Below are 20479 nucleotides of genomic sequence, written 5' to 3' on the forward strand. Positions count from 1 at the left end.
GTCATACGCCTTTTCCAAATCCATAAATGCCACAAAGACCTCTTTAGCCTTATCTAAATACTGTTCACTTATATGTTTCACTGTAAACACCTGGTCCACACACCCCCTACCTTTCCTAAAGCCTCCTTGTTCATCTGCTATCCTATTCTCGGTCTTACTCTTAATTCTTTCAATTATAACTCTACCATACACTTTACCAGGTACACTCAACAGACTTATCCCCCTATAATTTTTGCACTCTCTTTTATCCCCTTTGCCTTTATACAAAGGAACTATGCATGCTCTCTGCCAATCCCTAGGTACCTTACCCTCTTCCATACATTTATTAAATAATTGCACCAACCACTCCAAAACTATATCCCCACCTGCTTTTAACATTTCTATCTTTATCCCATCAATCCCGGCTGCCTTGCCCCCTTTCATTTTACCTACTGCCTCACGAACTTCCCCCACACTCACAACTGGCTCTTCCTCACTCCTACAAGATGTTATTCCTCCTTGCCCTATACACGAAATCACAGCTTCCCTATCTTCATCAACATTTAACAATTCCTCAAAATATTCCCTCCATCTTCCCAATACCTCTAACTCTCCATTTAATAACTCTCCTCTCCTATTTTTAACTGACAAATCCATTTGTTCTCTAGGCTTTCTTAACTTGTTAATCTCACTCCAAAACTTTTTCTTATTTTCAACAAAATTTGTTGATAACATCTCACCCACTCTCTCATTTGCTCTCTTTTTACATTGCTTCACCACTCTCTTAACTTCTCTCTTTTTCTCCATATACTCTTCCCTCCTTGCATCACTTCTACTTTGTAAAAACTTCTCATATGCTAACTTTTTCTCCCTTACTACTCTCTTTACATCATCATTCCACCAATCGCTCCTCTTCCCTCCTGCACCCACTTTCCTGTAACCACAAACTTCTGCTGAACACTCTAACACTACATTTTTAAACCTCCCCCATACCTCTTCGACCCCATTGCCTATGCTCTCATTAGCCCATCTATCCTCCAATAGCTGTTTATATCTTACCCTAACTGCCTCCTCTTTTAGTTTATAAACCTTCACCTCTCTCTTCCCTGATGCTTCTATTCTCCTTGTATCCCATCTACCTTTTACTCTCAGTGTAGCTACAACTAGAAAGTGATCTGATATATCTGTGGCCCCTCTATAAACATGTACATCCTGAAGTCTACTCAACAGTCTTTTATCTACCAATACATAATCCAACAAACTACTGTCATTTCGCCCTACATCATATCGTGTATACTTATTTAGCAAATTATGGCTGAATTAAAAATTTAGGTGTTTTTGAGTTATCCACAATAAGCAGAGGCATCACTGGAACTGATAGTTGGAAACAAGGCAAGTTATTAGGGTTATTATTGTTATAATTATTTGTATTAACTACGGATGACTAACTTATTAAATAGACTAAATAGATTAGGTAATCTTTCCTCGGTGGGATATGGCAGGTTTGCTGAAAAAAAAAAAAATTAATATATCTGACAAGACAGATATATTGATCAATGGCAGGAACAGGAATCACTAGATCAATGAGACATCACTGGCTGGAAGACATCACTGGCTGGAAGATATCACTGGGTGGAAGAGACATCACTGGCTGGAAGACACATCACTGGCTGGAACACAATGCTGCATTCATTAGTATCGTACAATAATAATGCTTAATATTGTTATTGTAAATCTTGCTAGTTATTATTAGATTGATAATAAGACAATTACAATGATACACCACCTAGCAGGATACATTATTTAAATTAAAATTTAAAATAAAGAAAGCTGATATACATTACATAGTATTAGAACACACACACGATCCTGGTAGGACACTGAGACCATACCCGCGTCTCCAGGTTGAGGCTGCCAGACTTCTTCACCTGGTGGTTGAAGTATTGAGGGGAAAGCATCCTGTGTGATAAAATATAACAAGGAAACCATCCTGTGTGATAAAATATAACAAGGAAACCATCCTGTGTGATAAAATATAACAAGGAAACCATCCTGTGTGATAAAATATAACAAGGAAAGCATCCTGTGTGATAAAATATAGCAAGGAAAGCATCCTGTGTGATAAAATATAGCAAATAAAGCATCCTGTGTGATAAAATATAGCAAGGAAAGCATCCTGTGTGATAAAATATAGCAAGGAAAGCATCCTGTGTGATAAAATATAACAAGGAAACCATCCTGTGTGATAAAATATAACAAGGAAAAGCATCCTGTGTGATAAAATATAACAAGGAAAAGCATCCTGTGTGATAAAATATAACAAGGAAAAGCATCCTGTGTGATAAAATATAACAAGAAAAGCATTCACTGACAAAATGTATCAAAACAATTAATTTACTATAAAAAATGCAATAAAATGACGGGAAAACAATTGTGTGATGGAAAAATAATAGAGAAAACCATTCTTTGGAATATACCTTAAAAACCATTTTGTATAATGGAATACAAGAAAAACCATCCTCGGTTATGGAAATAGGGAAAAACCCATCTTGTATAATAGAACATAGGGAAAAACTATCCTGTGATGGAATATTCTGTTAAAACCATCGTTTGTGATGGAATTTAACTGTAAAAATAAAATACAATGGAATACGAGACAGCCAATCACTATATGACAGGAAAACCGTAAATATGACAAACCATCCTGTGTGACGGAATTTACAAACTGTACAATGGAGTGGAACACAAACCCATCCTATATACAGAACGATACAAAGCGTCACGCTGGTTATGAAACAGGATAACAAAACCATCCTGTGACCCTAGAACCATATTGCCGTGTCGAATGAAAAACACTGCTTCACTGACTGGAACACAAAAAGAACGAGTATGGGGCTATAGGCCCATACTCGTTCTTTTGTGTGCCTAGTATGGGTCTAAACCCACAAGGGTCATGGAACCTGGGACACTGGAACGATTGTAATGAAAACTAAACGCTAAGCCCCTGACTGGAAAAAAAAAACTGCTGGCTGATTGAAAACGTTCTTAGCTGGAAGGCGCTGCTGATGGGAGAAAAGGCACTGATGACTGGAAGAAATAAATGATAAAGAATGAAAAACTATGGACACATAGTAGAGGCATCACTGGCTGGATAACCCATCACTGGCTGGACGACTCATCACTGGCTGGACGACTCATCACTGGCTGGAAGACTCATCACTGGCTGGATGATCCATCACTGGCTGGATGACCCATCACTGGCTGGACGACTCCTCACTGGCTGTATATCTGAAACACAGCATTGCTTAGTACAGTACATGAATTATACTAATTGTTATTGTCAATCCTGCAATAATTTTTGCTATGATTATTTGCTACTAAGTCTGATAATGAAAGTGAATAAATAACTATTAAGAGTAAAAAACATTACAACGTGGTATTGTTAACTATAGTTACTTCCAGTATTCGATATTTTACTAAGGTACGTATTATTAAATTTAATCAAATTTAAGTGGTTTTGAGTTACAATAGTCAAGGCATCACTGGCTGGAAGAGGCTTCGCTGGTAGGAAGAGGCTTCGTTGGCAGGAAGGACATCACTAGCTGGAAGAGGCTTCGCTGCCAGGAAGAACATCACTGGCTGGCAGAGGCATTGCTGCCAGGAAGGACATGACTGGCTGGAAGACGCTTCGCTGGCAGGAAGGACATGACTGGCTGGAAGAGGCTTCGCTGGCAGGAAGGACATGACTGGCTGGAAGAGACTTCGCTGCCAGGAAGGACATCACTGGCTGGAAGAGGCTTCGCTGGCAGGAAGAACATCACTGGCTGGAAGAGGCTTCGCTGGCAGGAAGGACATCACTGGCTGGAAGAGGCTTCGCTGGCAGGAAGGACATCACTGGCTGGAAGAGGCTTTGCTGGAAGGAAGGATATCACTGGCTGGAAGAGGCTTCGTTGGCAGGAAGGACATCACTGGCTGGAAGAGGCTTCGCTGGCAGGAAGGATATCACTGGCTGGAAGAGGCTTCGCTGGCAGGGAGGATATCACTGGCTGGAAGAGGCTTCGCTGGCAGGAAGGACATCACTGGCTGGAAGAGGCTTCGCTAGCAGGAAGGACATCACGGGCCGTTAGAGGCTTCACTGGCGGGAAGGACATCACTGGCCGGAAGAGGCTTCGCTGGCAGGAAGGGCATCACTGGCTGGAAGAGGCTTCGCTGGCAGGAAGGACATCACTGGCTGGAAGAGACTTTGCTGGCAGGAAGAACATCACTGGCTAGAAGAGGCTGCGCTGCCAGGAAGAACATCACTGGCTGGAAGAGGCATTGCTACCAGGAAGGACATGACTGGCTGGAAGTGGCTTCGCTGGCAGGAAGGACATGACTGGCTGGAAGAGGCTTCGCTGGCAGGAAGGACATGACTGGCTGGAAGAGGCTTCGCTGCCAGGAAGGACATGACTGGCTGGAAGAGACTTTGGTGACAGGAAGGACATCACTGGTTGGAAGAGGCTTCGTGGCAGAAAGGACATCACTGGCTGGAAGAGGCCTCGCTGGTAGGAAGGACATCACTGGCTGGAAGAGACTTCACTGGCAGGAAAGACATCACTGGCTGGAAAAGGCTTCGTGGCAGGAAGGACATCACTGGCTGAAAGAGGCTTCGCTGGCAGGAAGGACATCCCTGGCTGGAAGAGGCTTCAATGGCAGGAAGGACATCACTGGTTGGAAGAAGCTTTGCTGGCGGGAAGGACATCACTGGCTGGAAGAGGCTTCGCTGGCATGAAGGACATCACTGGCTGGAAGAGGCTTTATTTATTTATGTCTTTGCAAATAGTACATTGAGATTATGTATTTACAATAGTGGGTTGCAATGCAAAGAGAGCCTCTATTATGCCTAGGCATTATGGGCCGACTTATTATTGGGTTGTTGACTACTTAACACTCATTATTATATCATAATTGTACAGGAAGGACATCACTGTCTGGAAGAGGCTTCGGTGACAGGAAGGACATCACTGGTTGGAAGAGGCTTCGTGGCAGGAAGGACATCACTGGCTGGTTGAGGCTTTGCTGGCAGGAATGACATCACTGGCTGGAAGAGACTTTGCTGGCAGGAAAGACATCACTGGCTGGAAAAAGCTTCGTGGCAGGAAGGACATCACTGGCTGGAAGAGGCTTCGCTGGCAGGAAGGACATCACTGGCTGGAAGAGGCTTCGCTGGCAGGAAGGACATCACTAGCTGGAAGAGGCATCGCTGGCAGGAAGGACATCACTGGCTGGAAGAGGCTTTGCTGGCAGGAAGGGCATCACTGGCTGGAAGAGGTATGGATAGCAGGAACACACAGCTGCATATCTAAAACACTTCTGTGCACTGCTTAGTCTAGTATATGAATTATAGTACTTGTCAATCTTGATATTAAAAAAAATGTATAAAATCATGGAAAGCCATCTCGTGATGGAATATACCATAAAACCCAGCCCTGAAGTATACTGTTAGGGTGTTCCGGGGGTCAACGCCCCCGCGGCCGTCCATGTGTGTGATGGAGCTTATCAGCAAAATCATTTCATGTGATGGATTATAAGAAACAAGGCATCGCTGGTATAAAAGAAGGTACGAAAGAAGGCATCGCTGGTACAAAACAAAGCATCGCTGGTACCAAAGAAGGCATCGCTAGTACAAGGCATCGCTGGTACAAAACAAGGCATCGCTAGTACAAAAGGCATCGTTGGTACAAAAACAAGGCATCGCTGGTACAAAACAAGGCATCACTGGTACGAAACAAGGCAATGCTGGCTGGATAACGCAATTGCGCTATGATTGTTAGTGTTACGATTGTTAGTGCTATTATTGCTACACTGGTTATTTTTATAAACTACCAATCACCAACTATAGTTACATAGATTACCACTACGTATGACATTAACATGAACATAGTAAATATTGGTACATGATCGACATATCTGATACTTGATTTGTATTCACATACTGAAGTCTGTTAGATGAGGCTGACAGACTTGCCTGAAAGATGGAGTATGAAGGGAGTCTAAGTGTCAGGATTAAGACACTAGGAAAAACGTTTCAGTAACAATCATATTCTCTGAAAAAAAAGGGTACTGAAAAATAATCACCATTAGTACGAAATGTGTACGAGGCTTCATACTTCTAGGCAGTGTTTTGCAAATTTATTCCTGTCATAGTGGAGTAACAAGAGACGTGTGAGGTCTGATACTTAGCAGAGTTGACGCTGGTAGCGGTTAGGTCAGGTTCGTCAGGAAAGAGGACAAATGTTTCCTGACGCGGGTCTCGTGCCATACAAACGAGACTATAAAGCTGCATCATAAATACCCACATGAGGATGGAGGGTATATTAAATGGGTCTCCTTCCTTGGTGTCAACACCTCCGTGGCGTGTCGAAGGCAGTCAAGAATTTCCTGAAAAACAAAACCTGTGTTAATCCAGTAGTACAGTGGTCCCCCGCTTTTCGTAGTTCCCAGCAATCGTAAAATTCGCCAATCATAGGGGTATTTTCGTATAAACATGGACTCGCTTTTCATAGGTTGACTCGCGAGTCGTAGTTTCCGGGACACGTACGCACGGCGTGGGCCAGGGCGGCAGCCAGTCTGGCATTGTTTACCAGTGAGCGAAGGTCCCCTCGCGTGCTCCAGTGAAATATTTCATAATATTCCATTTATTTTAGTGCTTGCAAGTACTAAATAAGCTACCATGGCTCCAAAGAAAGCTCCTAGTGCCAAGCCTGTGGTAAAGAAAGTGAGAAATACGATTGAATTTAAGAAAACCATCATTGAACAATATGAAAGTGGTACAAGTGTGGCCGAACTGTCCAGGATGTATAAGAAACCCTACACAACCTTATGTTCCATAGTGGCCAAGAAAAATGAAATAAAGGATGCTGTTGTTGCAAAGGGAGTAACTATGCTGACAAAAATGAGATCACCAGTACTGGAAGAGGTTGAGAAGTTATTATTGGTGTGGATAAATGAGAAACAATTAGCAGGAGATACTCTTATGACTTCGTTTATTTGTGAAAAGGCTAGGCAGTTGCATGAAGATTTGGTAAAGAAATTGCCTGCAAATAGTGGTGAAGTGAGTGAATTTAAGGCCAGCAAAGGCTGGTTTGAGAGATTTAAGAACCGTACTGGCATACACAGTGTGGTAAGGCATGGTGAGGCTGCTAGTTCGGACCACAAGGCGGCTGAAAAATATGTGCATGAATTCCAGGAGTACATAGAGGCTGAAGGACTGAAACCTGAACAAGTGTTCAATTGTGACGAAACAGGCCTCTTTTGGAAGAAAATGCCAAAGAGGACCTTCATTACACAAGAGGAAAAGGCAATGCCAGGACACAAGCCTATGAAAGACAAGCTGATGCTAATGTTCTGTGCTAATGCTAGTGGGGATTTCAAAGTGAAGCCATTACTAGTGTACCATTCTGAAAATCCCAGAGTGTTCAGGAAAAACAATGTTATGAAGAGTAAATTGTGTGTGTTTTGGAAATCTAATAGTAAGGCATGGGTCACGAGGGAAATTTTCGTCGAGTGGTTCAATGAAGTGTTTGGCCCTAGTGTGAAGGAGTATCTCCTGGAAAAGAAATTGGATCTCAAGTGCCTGCTAGTAATGGACAATGCACCTGCTCATCCTCCAAACTTGGATGACCTAATTTCCGAGGAGTTTGGGTTCATCACAGTAAACTTCTTGCCCCTGAATACCACTCCTCTCCTCCAACCCATGGACCAGCAGGTTATTGCAAACTTTAAAAAACTCGACACAAAAGCAATGTTTCACAGGTGCTTGACTGTGACCACAGACACTCACTTGACCCTAAGGGAATTTTGGAGAGAACACTTCAGCATCCTCCACTGCATAACCCTTATAGGTATGGCTTGGGAGGGAGTGACTACCAGGACTTTGAACTCTGCCTGGATTATTATTATTATTATAATCAAGGGGGAAGCGCTAAACCCGGAGGATTATACAGCGCCTGGGGGGGGGATGTGGAAGGCATTCAGGCTTAATTCGGGGAACTGGAGCACAACTCTGCCTGGAGAAAATTGTGGCCAGATTGTGTCGACAAGAGGGATTTTGAAGGATTTGGGACTGATCCTAATGAGCCTATGTCTGTTGTAAAATCAATTGTGGCACTGGGGAGTTCCATGGGGTTGGATGTGAGTTTGGAGGATGTGGAAGAATTGGTGGAAGACCACAATGAAGAGCTCACCACTGAGGAGCTGCAAGAGCTTCAGCAGGAAGAGCAACACATCGCAGCTCAGAATCTTGCTGCAGAGGAGGAGGAAGAGAGATGGAAGAAGGTGCCTTCTTCAGAAATTAAAGAGATTTTTACTATGTGGGGTAAGATGGAAAGCTTTATGGAGAAACATCACCCTAACAAGGTTGTTGCAAGCCAGGTTGGCAACATGTACAGTGACAAAGTCTTGGGCCATTTTAGGGAAGTGTTAAAGAGATGCCAGAAACAGAGCTCTCTCCACAGTTATTTTGTGAAACAGGACTCCAGTGACTCTCAAGGTGGTCCTAGTGGCATTAAGAAACAGAGAAGAGAAGCAACCCCAGAAAAGCAAATGGTACCTGAGGTGTTGCTGGAAGGGGATTCCCCTTCCAAACTATAAACAATCCACTCTCTCTCCTCCAGTCTCCCATACACTAAGAAGAATCTCCAATAAAGGTAAGTGTTATGCTGTTAATGTTTCATTCATCATTTCCCATTGTATTGTTTATGTACTACATGTATATTTCATGTTAGAAATTTTTTTGTTTTAATACTTCTGGGTGTCAGGAACGGATTAATTGTATTTACATTATTTCTTATGGGGAAAATTGATTCGTAAATCGTAAATTTCGTTTATAGTAACGGCTCCAGGAACGGATTAATTATGAACAACGAGGGACCACTGTATTTGACAATCTGATACAAGAGAAAATCAGAGAAGCAGGAACCCTGGTCAACAATACAGAATTGGTAATGAGGCAAAATCATGACACAACCTTAATGGGTTGTATGATCGCATTAGATAACAGCAGATTATTATTATAATAATCAAGGGGGAAGCGCTAAACCCAGAGGATTATACAGCGCCTGGGGGGGGGGGGATGTGGAAGGCATTCAGGCTTAATTTGGGGAACTGGAGCACAGATCCAATTCCCTAAATCAAGAGCCCCTCACCAACATCAAGGAACCTTCCTTGAGGGGTGATAACAGCAGAATCAAGTGGTTTTAAAGATTGTGTGTGTTGTTGGAGTGAGCAAGGTAACATTCAAATTATTCAGAAAAATTAGCCGAATTTGTGTTTTGGATTATGTATTTTGAAAAATGTATTTAAGTGAGTTAGGCCTATTCAGCTCATTGGGCTTATTAGGAACAGTGAAAATAAGACAGCAGAAGCCTTCTAAGGCTGAGATATCACCTCACACCTGACTCAGCAGTGACGTTAAAATTTTCTCAGGTCACATGTCAAGGCAAATTTATAAGTGACATGTAAGGCGTGTCATGTTTAATAACTGCCGATTCTGCAATATTATATTGTAATCTTAGTAATCTTATGGGTAATCAGACAGGGAATCTTATAGACAGCTATCAGCATTCTTACAGGGATTGTAGATGAATGGTTCAGAGAACCGACACGTTGATAAATTAGACACATGTGCAACTCTTGGGTATCTTTATTGAGGAAACGTTTCACCACACAGTGGCTTCATCAGTCCACACATAGGAGAAACTTGAAGAACAGGAGGAGAATGAGGTAATCAGTCCCTCAACCTTGAGTCAATGTGGTCAGTCCATCAAGATTGATGGACTGACCACATCGACTCCAGGCTAAGGGACTGATTACCTCAAACTCATCCTGATCTTCACCACTCTCCTTAGTATGGACTGATGAAGCCACTGTGTGGTGAAACGTTTCCTCAATAAAGATACCCAAGAGTTGCACATGTTTCTAATTTATCATTCTTACAGGGAATCTTATACACACAGCTATCAGCATTTCTTACAGGGAATATGTTTGTCATTTCTCCGAGTTGTAAACTGTATTTCTGGCAATTTTAAAAGTTATCAGTTATCAGTGTGTGTACACTCGGCTCACACACTAAGGGTCCGGGGTTTGATCCCCGGCACGGGTAGAAACATCAGGCATGTTTTCTTACACCTGCTGCCTCTGCTCACCTAGCAGTAAGTAGGTACCTGGGTGTTAGTTACCTTATACCTGCTGTCACTATTCACCTAGCAGTAAGTTGGTACCTGGGTGTTATATGACTGATAGGGATGGACCTTGCAATGAGCAGAGGTTGGATAACATCTCCTGGCCCGTAAAATGGATGTGTAAAAAAAATAAATATTTACTTACCTAATTCCGCCGTTAACAGGAGTAACGGTGCGTAGTATCACTGTTGTTATATCCAGTATGAGGACAAACTCAAAAATAACGAAAAACGGTAGGCACCGCCTAGAGGGTCCTCACTCGATGAAGGTCACGGGTCAACTGAAGTCAGTAAGGGTCGCCGCAGTTTGAATCTGCCCTTAGCTCCGCCCACTTCCAGTTCTGCCAACACTCCCACTATCATATTTATTTTTATTTTACATTTAATTGTTGTTATGAGCCTTGCTTTTGGAAATAAACCAATTTTGTATGTGAATGTGTTAGACACGAGAGTAATTCCTTTGTAATGTATAAATAATGTATGTTATATTGAGTGTATATTTGGCAAGGTTGGTACCCCTGTCGTAGCAAGTGACAATCGCCACGCAAACTGCGCACCGAAATTTCTCGTATTCTCCCCATATATACACTGAAATTTATTTTTATTTACGTTATGAATACATAACATATTTTTCTCGTTCATAATGATAATGGGGGCACACAAGAGTCCATAATATAGTAAATTATATAGACCAGGGTACGGGCGGGGATTGAACTAGCGGCCAGTGAATCGTAAAACTCCAGACAAATTGAATATAGGCGCCAGAGCCTATACATTGTTATTATAACAAAAGAAAGCGCTAAACCGACAAGGATCATGCACTGCTGCCAGAGCCTATACAAATATGTCTATGATATCTCATGTTCTATTGAATAACTACGGAAGTTCTACTCGGGAACCAGGATGACTCACCAGACTAAATAACTGGCTATGATAAGCTTCGTGGTGCTGGCTATGATAACCTTCATGGTGTTGGCTATGATAACCTTCGTGGTGCTGGCTATGATAACCTTCATGGTGTTGGCTATGATAACCTTCATGGTGTTGGCTATGACAACCTTCATGGTGTTGGCTATGATAACCTTCATGGTGTTGGCTATGATAACCTTCATGGTGTTGGCTATGATAACCTTCATGGTGTTGGCTATGATAACCTTCATGGTGTTGGCTATGATAACCTTCATGGTGTTGGCTATGATAACCTTCATGGTGTTGGCTATGACAACCTTCATGGTGTTGGCTATGATAACCTTCATGGTGTTGGCTACGATAACCTTCATGGTGCTGGCTATGATAACCTTCATGGTGCTGGCTATGATAACCTTCATGGTGTTGGCTACGATAACCTTCATGGTGCTGGCTATGATAACCTTCATGGTGCTGGCTATGATAACCTTCATGGTGTTGGCTATGATAACCTTCATGGTGTTTGCTATGAGGTGAATACTAGTGAGGTACCATATCGATGTTCACTAGTGGTAGTAGTAGTAGTAGTAGTGGTAGTGACAAAAGTAATACAATATGGTAGAGCAATTAATTCGTACATGAGTAAAAGGATATAAAAGCTATTACTTGGGTAACATAAAAATAGGTTGGACAAATATAAACTGGAATGAGGCAGCTTGTTTCAGTGTTCACTCTCTGTGCTTTGTGTAGTATAACAGGAGAGACTATGTGATGGCAGGGTTTACTTGTCCCCCAGGATGCGACCCACACCAGTTGACTAACACCCAGGTACCTATTTGCTGCTAGGTGAACAGGACAACAGGTGTAAGGAAACGTGTCGAATGTTTCCACCCGCCGGGAATCGAACCCGGGCCCTCCGTGTGTGAAGCGGGAGCTTTAGCCACCAGGCCACCCCACAGTGGTGTTGGCTATGATAACCTTCATGGTGCTGGCTATGATAACCTTCATGGTGTTGGCTATGATAACCTTCATGGTGTTGGCTATGATAACCTTCATGGTGTTGGCTATGATAACCTTCATGGTGCTGGCTATGATAACCTTCATGGTGCTGGCTATGATAACCTTCATGGTGTTGGCTATGACAACCTTCATGGTGCTGGCTATGATAACTTTCATGGTGCTGGCTATGATAACCTTCATGGTGCTGGCTATGATAACCTTCATGGTGCTGGCTATGATAACCTTCATGGTGTTGGCTATGATAACCTTCATGGTGCTGGCTATGATAACCTTCATGGTGTTGGCTATGATAACCTTCATGGTGTTGGCTATGATAACCTTCATGGTGTTGGCTATGATAACCTTCATGGTGTTGGCTATGACAACCTTCATGGTGTTGGCTATGATAACCTTCATGGTGTTGGCTATGATAACCTTCATGGTGCTGGCTATGATAACCTTCATGGTGCTGGCTATGATAACCTTCATGGTGCTGGCTATGACAACCTTCATGGTGCTGGCTATGATAACCTTCATGGTGTTGGCTATGATAACCTTCATGGTGTTGGCTATGATAACCTTCATGGTGCTGGCTATGATAACCTTCATGGTGTTGGCTATGATAACCTTCATGGTGTTGGCTATGATAACCTTCATGGTGTTGGCTATGATAACCTTCATGGTGTTGGCTATGATAACCTTCATGGTGTTGGCTATGATAACCTTCATGGTGCTGGCTATGACAACCTTCATGGTGTTGGCTATGACAACCTTCATTGTGTTGGCTATGATAACCTTCATGGTGCTGGCTATGACAACCTTCATGGTGTTGGCTATGACAACCTTCATGGTGTTGGCTATGATAACCTTCATGGTGTTGGCTATGATAACCTTCATGGTGTTGGCTATGACAACCTTCATGGTGTTGGCTATGATAACCTTCATGGTGTTGGCTATGATAACCTTCATGGTGTTGGCTATGATAACCTTCATGGTGTTGGCTATGACAACCTTCATGGTGTTGGCTATGATAACCTTCATGGTGTTGGCTATGATAACCTTCATGGTGTTGGCTATGATAACCTTCATGGAAGAAGCTTCTCATTTATCAAAGACCATATATTATAATCAAAACTAAGCACTAAACCCACAAGGGTCATTCAACACTGCAAACACCATGCAGACTCTTGTTCTATCTGACCTTTCAGTCTTCTTCTTAGTGCATTAAAAAAAAGGGCGTTAATCCTGATGAAGGCTCTTGATCCAAGAAATTGAATTTATTATTACATTCATAGGGAAGCACTAAACTCATAGGGATCATAGTGCCTTGGGGAATGGAAGGCATTCATGCTTGATTTGGGGATATGGAGCATTTGTCCAATTCCTTAGATCAAGAGCCCCTCACCAGCATCAAGGAACCTTCTTTGAGGAGCCAAGGAAATGAATCATTGTTATAATCAAAAGAAGCGATAAACCCACTAGGGTCATACAGCGTGGGGGCAAGGAACTGAAGCTGCCTTCCACTTCCTAGAACAAAATGTGTTTATGCACTAGTTTTGCATATTATGAATAACCATTAAGGGTTTAATGCTTTCCCAGGATTGACGAGAATCACTGTTAATGCAGTCTTAGATTTAACATTATTGTAGTGACTGTATCCTCCTCCTGCATGTACACTTGTTGACTTTTTGTGTGGCTGAGCTTGTGTTTGTTATTCAGCGCTGAGCCTGTGTTTGTTATTCAGTATAGAACCTGTTTGTTATTCAGCACTGAACTTGCATTTGTTCAATGCTGAAGCTGCATTTCTAATTCAGCGCAAGGATTTCAGGCTTGATCCTCCATCTACTTATGAAACCTATTAATAAACAACTTACCCTGAACACTTATCTTAGTCACTCCCCTTGTGTCAGGTACAAAATTTCCCACAGGTATAACACTTGTGTTTGTACATACACTTGTATTATTATAATCATGGGAGAGTGCTAAACGTAGGAATATACAACTCATGTGGGGGGGGGGGGGGATGGAAGGTATTCAGACTCAATTCAGGGAACCAGAGCACAGATAAAATTCCCTAGATCAAGAGTCCCTCAAGGACCCTCCCTTGAGGGATACATACACTTGTAAAGATAACCTGAACAAAGAGGTCAGCAATCAAAAGGGTTAAAATATACTTTCTCAAATTGTAAACTTTAGAACTTCATTGTCCATTTCCGTACATTATAAATGGTTTAAATTATTTTTTTTTATGATGCAGAGAACAAAGGTTTTGAATGAGTGCACCTGAAATAATGGTAGTTTCCTCATGTACTGTATCACACTAACTTAGTGTGATACAGTACTGAAGAAGAGCATACTGCCTTAATTTTATATATCAAAATATAATAATCATGAAACCAGGTTAGAAAAATATTTTTTATATGAAATAAATCACCTTTTAAATGATTACATTTAATTTGATTATATTTGTTGTGATGTATTACTGAGTATAATCAATAAGAGAAAATAGGTACCAGTAACTGGGATTTTAAGATGAAATGTACACAAGTAATTAGGAATCTATTTAAAACTGTTTACAGCATGATCCAACCTGGAATATTAGTCCTTCACTGTATGCTGGTGTTATTACAATCAAAACTAAATGCTAAACCCACAAGGGTCATAAAGTGCTGATTGCAGATAACACTGCCAACCAAGCTCATTGCAGCTGTACTAATATGTAAGATTAATACTGCATAATAAAAACTGTCAACATATCTGGCTAACTCCACTGGTTGCAAAAGGCAAATATCACGTATACAGAAATACCAAATGTGTACAAAGCAAGAAAAATATTAATATGGGTTATGTAAAGTGAATAAGAAAATGTTCCATAACACGTTTGTAAGCCATTGGCATTTTCAATTATAAACTTTCAAAAATGTATTATGTCAGCAGCTGTAACTATCATAGTAAAGAATGTATAATATGTTTTTGCAGATTCATTTCTGGCAAGTCTACTTAATATAACACTGTTGATAAGAGATAATCAATAGAGTACTGCATAGGTGTTTTGTTCCATTATAGGGATACAAAACATAGTTGTCATCTGTACAAATTACCACTGGCAGCTATTTTGTATAACAGATATTTTCTTGCAGGTGGAGTTGCAGGATAAAAAGGCACATTGCCAACATGGAAGGAAAGATCGAGAGCAAAACAAGCTTTAAAGACTACTTGACTGTGTAGAACTTATACACATTAATCTACACAAGTCTGTCACAAAAAAAAAAAAAATACACAAATAACCCACACATAGGAGAGAGAAGCTTATGATGACATTTTGGTCCCACTTTCACCATTTACAGTCACAGTGACACAAAAAAATGAAGGAGCCTGTATATACAGATGAGGGGGACAGGTACAGGACCAAGATGCGAAGAAATAGTAGTAGTGGTAAGGCTGGTAGTGAAAGTAGTTATAGAAGTAACAGTGGTAGTAAAAAGTAGGGAGAATAGTTTAGTAGCACATAAAGGAGAGTGAAGGGTGAAGGGAGGCAATAGTAATAGTAGTAGCAATAGTGGTAGATATGTGTGGGTTACTGGTGTATTGTTCGAGTCGTGGTATTGTGCCTTGTTGTTCGTCACAAAACAAGCTTGCTGTCTTCCTGTATCCTTTCTTAAGTCAGAGGTTGCAATAGAAACTTCACTAGAACCTACTTTGGCTAATGTTTCTCTAGCTCAGTGAGGTAGAATGGTTGATTAATAATGTTCTGTTGAATTTAAACCATAAACATATAATGTACCATTGTTTATCTCTAATAATGCAGACATTTGATATAGTCATTTTACCTAATTTTGCAACATTCATATATAAAACAATGAAATTACATTTGTAGCAGTAATATGCTCTTCAAGAATGGTGGCCTAATGTTATTGAAGGATTTATATCAACCTGATAACCTCCCATTCTCCTGGGGCTGTATAGCCCTTACAGGTAGTGCTTCTGTTATTAGAAAGAGGAACCTGCTGAGAACGATTTATTGATGCCAGTTGGGGGTTCTGGCTCCAAGGAATTAGACCTTACCTACCTTTCCTTGAACTGAACCCTGCTGTATGACCCCTTTTGGGTTTAGCCCTTAGTTTGATTATATTATTATTATTGGATTGAACCCAACTGTCTCTCATGATCTATATGACTATCCTACGAGTCTCATGCTCCTCCAGTGAATTTAATACAGTAATGACATAAGCACTAAACCTGTATGGGTCATACTGCATTAATGTAAGAGAATATGTAATAAAATTAATACAATTTTAGTATACTCTGAACAACATTTGCTGGCTTAACCACTAAAATCTCACGTATATATAAATGCAAAATAACTTATGAAACAATAATGAAATTCCAAGTGCTTTCATGATTTCTCACATTATCAAGGGATAATGTGGTTATTTTGCATATTGTGATCGCATGCACATATGCATGCGTGCACACACACACATGCGTGAACACAGCACATAACTAACACACACAGTATCGACAAAATATGATACAGTAATCACAAAATACGATAATCATTATATCTTATGGAGAGAGACTAACTAAACACCCTTAGAGGATGAGAAGTAATCAGGTTAGATCCAAGAAAATGGAAGATTGTTGTAATTCTTTGGTGCCAGAGGCCTTCAGCATCTAGGTATCTCCCCTCCCTACCTTGAATATGGATTCACAATACAGTACTTAAATTATCCTCTTAATTAAATTTACACGACCTGACCTATTTCTTGATGGCTTGTGTCCAGAAATTCTGTATATAGATAAACTAGTACAAAAGTCATTACAGTCTCCAGTAGCCAAAATTACTGATAACAGAGCTGTGCTTCATTTCCAACACCTTTTCAAACAAAAAGAACTTTCAATGTAAAATAGGCCTAAGATCCATAAAATTACAAATGTTGAACTAATCTGTAAATTGTCACATTTGTAAAACAACCATTAACTGAGAGTTTGACCTTTTGTGCATTTGAGGAGATCCTATCAGGACAACCATACGAAAAGATAACCCATCATTTGGTGCTATGTATCAGTATTGTGAAGCCACAAACGACATCAAAAACATGAACTCCTGTACTGTGTTATCCAGCCCATCCAGTATCACTGAACGCACTACAGTAGTGAACAAACATCTTCATACTCAAGCTTCCAGTTAAAATTTTAGTATCACTGCAATAAAAATTTTCCAATTTAAGTTTAAACATCTCTGGACAGCACTATGCTTCCTTGAATTTATTCTTTTTATCCAGGATTTTCATAAGATCTTTACTCATGAAGTATGGTTTCTCCTCTGATCCGTCATTTCTCTCACAGTCTTCAAGGAAACACAGGAACAGTGTGTCCACAGCCATAGCATAAACAGAGAAGAATGCACTAGCGATAAAGAAGGTGCCAATGGTTATGATAATAACGGGAGTGAGGTAATAATTCATTTCTGGTAGGTATTTCTGTGCAGGCTTCACTTCACCACTAAATATGAAAAAGGAAGCAATGCCAATTATTCCCACTACCACCATCTTTCCTATGAAGAGCAGGAAGTCTGTGACCTGAAATAAAATTAAAAACAATTAGGCAAATGTGTCAATATAAATATAATTATATTTTTTTCAAGAAGGTGCACAAGTGTTAAATGGAAATACATACCCATAATTATACATAGCATTCTGGGCAGCCTTAACCCGTAAACGGTCCAAGCACATCTACGTTCACATATGTAGTGCTACAAAAGCAGATCTACGTTTTTTTTACATATTTTCAAATATAACAAAAAAAAAAGTAGATCAAAGTTTTTTTTACACATTTTCAAATGTAAAAAAACAAAAAGAAGATCTACTTTTTTTTACATACTTTCAAATGTTGAAGAAACGTATATATACGTTTGGACTGTTTACGGGTTAAACAGGAAGTAAAAATAATAAATGTGTAAATATGAACATATAAATATTTAACAAAGATGTGAGGAAGAGTGACTGAACATGTACTAGAATGTTTTATGTGTAATAACATTAAGGCAAAGTGATAAACCACTTGGACAGGTAAGAGAGACTTACAGTTATTTATTTTTGTCTTAAGTCAGGCTCTGGTGGCCTGGTGGTTAACGCTCTGGCTTCACACGGTGAGGGCCTGGGTTCGATTCCCAGCCAGAGTAGAAACATTGGACGTGTTTCTTTCCACCTGTTGTCTATGTTCCCCATCAGTAAAATGGGTACCTGGGTGTTAGTCGACTGGTGTGGGTCGCATCCTGGGACACTGACCTAAGGAGGCCTGGTCACAGACCGGGCCGCGGGGGCGTTGACCCCCGGAACTCTCTCCATATAAACTCGTGTCCCTTGCTTAATGCAGTAGATGCATTCTTGGCCCATGGCAGGTGTAATATGAAGACAATAAATCCTTAATTTTGCATTCCAATTTTTAACAGTTTGGTAAAAGACACCTAGTGCATATAGTGAAGGTAGATTACAGAGAATTACAGATTAAAAATAGACTATCAAATAACTGCAAAGATACATAAAGCTAGTGTGCATAAACAGGGAAACTTGTGCATGTTACAGGTCTACATATATGCAGGCATGCTGCCAATTTCCTTGCTGGTGATAAAGTACCCTAGTAATTAGTAATTATTGAGAAAAATGTCCTATGGGCTTCATCACAAGGAGGCCTGTGTCAAGCTCAACCTCTTCACCTTTGCCAATAACATTTAAAAGCATACTGAGAGAGACCATTTAAAGATCACATAACACTGCAAATGGCTTGGGTTCGTGCACAATATCTTGGTCATAGTCGTAATGTAAGCATTTCAACCTAGCTCAGTTCAGAGACTCGTTTAACATGGTTGAGCCCTCCATGCAGTTCACACTAGAAGACAGATGGCGTCTCCTTACCCTTTCAGGATGTCCTTCACATCAAGGATGGAGATACTCTTAAAGTACATACAGTGGACCCCCGGGGCTTAACGATCACCTCCCAATGTGACCAATTATGTAAGTGTATTTATGTAAGTGCGTTTGTACGTGTATGTTTGGGGGTCTGAAATGGACTAATCTACTTCACAATATTCCTTATGGGAACAAATTCGGTCAGTACTGGCACCTGAACATACTTCTGGAATGAAAAAATATCGTTAACCGGGGGTCCACTGTATACAGAAAATCCATCAGTATACACGACCTGGCACACTACTTTCCAACCATAACCTTGAACCCAAGCAGGGAGTTATCGTAAGTTTCTTCCTATGAGTCCTCCAAATTTACAGTGGCAAATATCATTTAAAAGAAAAAGAATACACTGAGGGGGGTATGTATTTGCCAACTTAAAAATCCCAACACATTGTCATCACCTTCAAACATAAAGCCTTTAGACACAGTATACCCAGAGGATACTAACACTGCTAAACGACTGATCCTCTCCGCTGGGCAGACTGCCAAGACTACTGTCCCAATTATCCAAAAAGCCAACTTGGGTGCAGCAATCCTTACCACCAAATCTATAAAAAAGATCAACAGAAGCAGCATACAGCCTGGTGGATGTGCTAAATGTTGGACAGACTGGCCAAGAGCTTCGAACAAGCCTTAAGGAACATACATAAAGCTAACAACACATGCATTGTCCACTGCAACCTTCATTTTCACATGAACTTGGTAAGAACACAACTGTTACACCATGAGTATGACAGAGTCAGACTCAGAATTTTGGAAGCAGCTGTAATTATAATCTATCTCACCATTACCACTGAGCAAAACAAAAAAAATGTACATGTTGGCTGGGTCTATTGCCCACACTGTTTGTGATTCACATAACAAACTATACAAACCTGTCATCTCAGTCTCACCCCCTCCTCTCATCAATACCTAACCTCATTTATACAGTTATCACCTACCCATATAAGCTACATCATCTCCAGCAAACAGGTTTTGGGTTATGCTTTAGCATAAAGTATCAGGGTCATTAGTTTATCAATATGATCACTGATTTACTGTTATGATACTTCTGTTGTGAGTCTTATATGCCAGAAGATATGGTAATTCCTGATCTTGTGCTGGAATTCTGTATTAGGCTGCTTGCTTGCTGGTGTGCACTTCTTAAGGGTGAATTTTGAAATAATGTCTGGTTTCCACTGTCCCTGTCAATGTTAAAATTATGGGCGGTAGCTCTGGGTATGAATTTTTAGTTGTTCACTCAGTAAATATAACTATATACAGCCGCTTACCTTATCCAGTACAACCACACGGGCTATGTTCCTCATGATTAGTGAGAAGGCATTTTTGGCCGACACGCAGAAATTCTTTCCATATATGGCACAATACACATATGCATTTCTGAAATAAAAAATTACAATTAAAT

At 40.7% G+C, this 20479-nt stretch overlaps 1 protein-coding gene across 13 annotated transcripts in view; it reads right to left on the reverse strand.

The window, feature by feature from the left end:
- Nucleotides 1-14286: 14286 nt before the first annotated feature.
- Ctl2 (Choline transporter-like 2) overlaps nucleotides 14287-20479 on the reverse strand; it is a 91830-nt gene continuing 85637 nt past the window's right edge. For all 13 annotated transcript variants that reach the window (XM_053800228.2, XM_053800221.2, XM_053800226.2 and 10 more), the window contains 2 exons: nucleotides 20346-20454; nucleotides 14287-17685 (listed from right to left, as the gene is read on the reverse strand). In XM_053800228.2, coding sequence (XP_053656203.1) covers nucleotides 17356-17685; nucleotides 20346-20454 — 439 coding nt within the window. In that variant the 3' untranslated portion in view covers nucleotides 14287-17355. The remainder of the gene's footprint in view (nucleotides 17686-20345; nucleotides 20455-20479) is intronic.

The sequence above is a fragment of the Cherax quadricarinatus genome, chromosome 97 (assembly GCF_038502225.1).
Source record: "Cherax quadricarinatus isolate ZL_2023a chromosome 97, ASM3850222v1, whole genome shotgun sequence".
In the NCBI taxonomy this organism is placed as follows: domain Eukaryota; kingdom Metazoa; phylum Arthropoda; class Malacostraca; order Decapoda; family Parastacidae; genus Cherax; species Cherax quadricarinatus.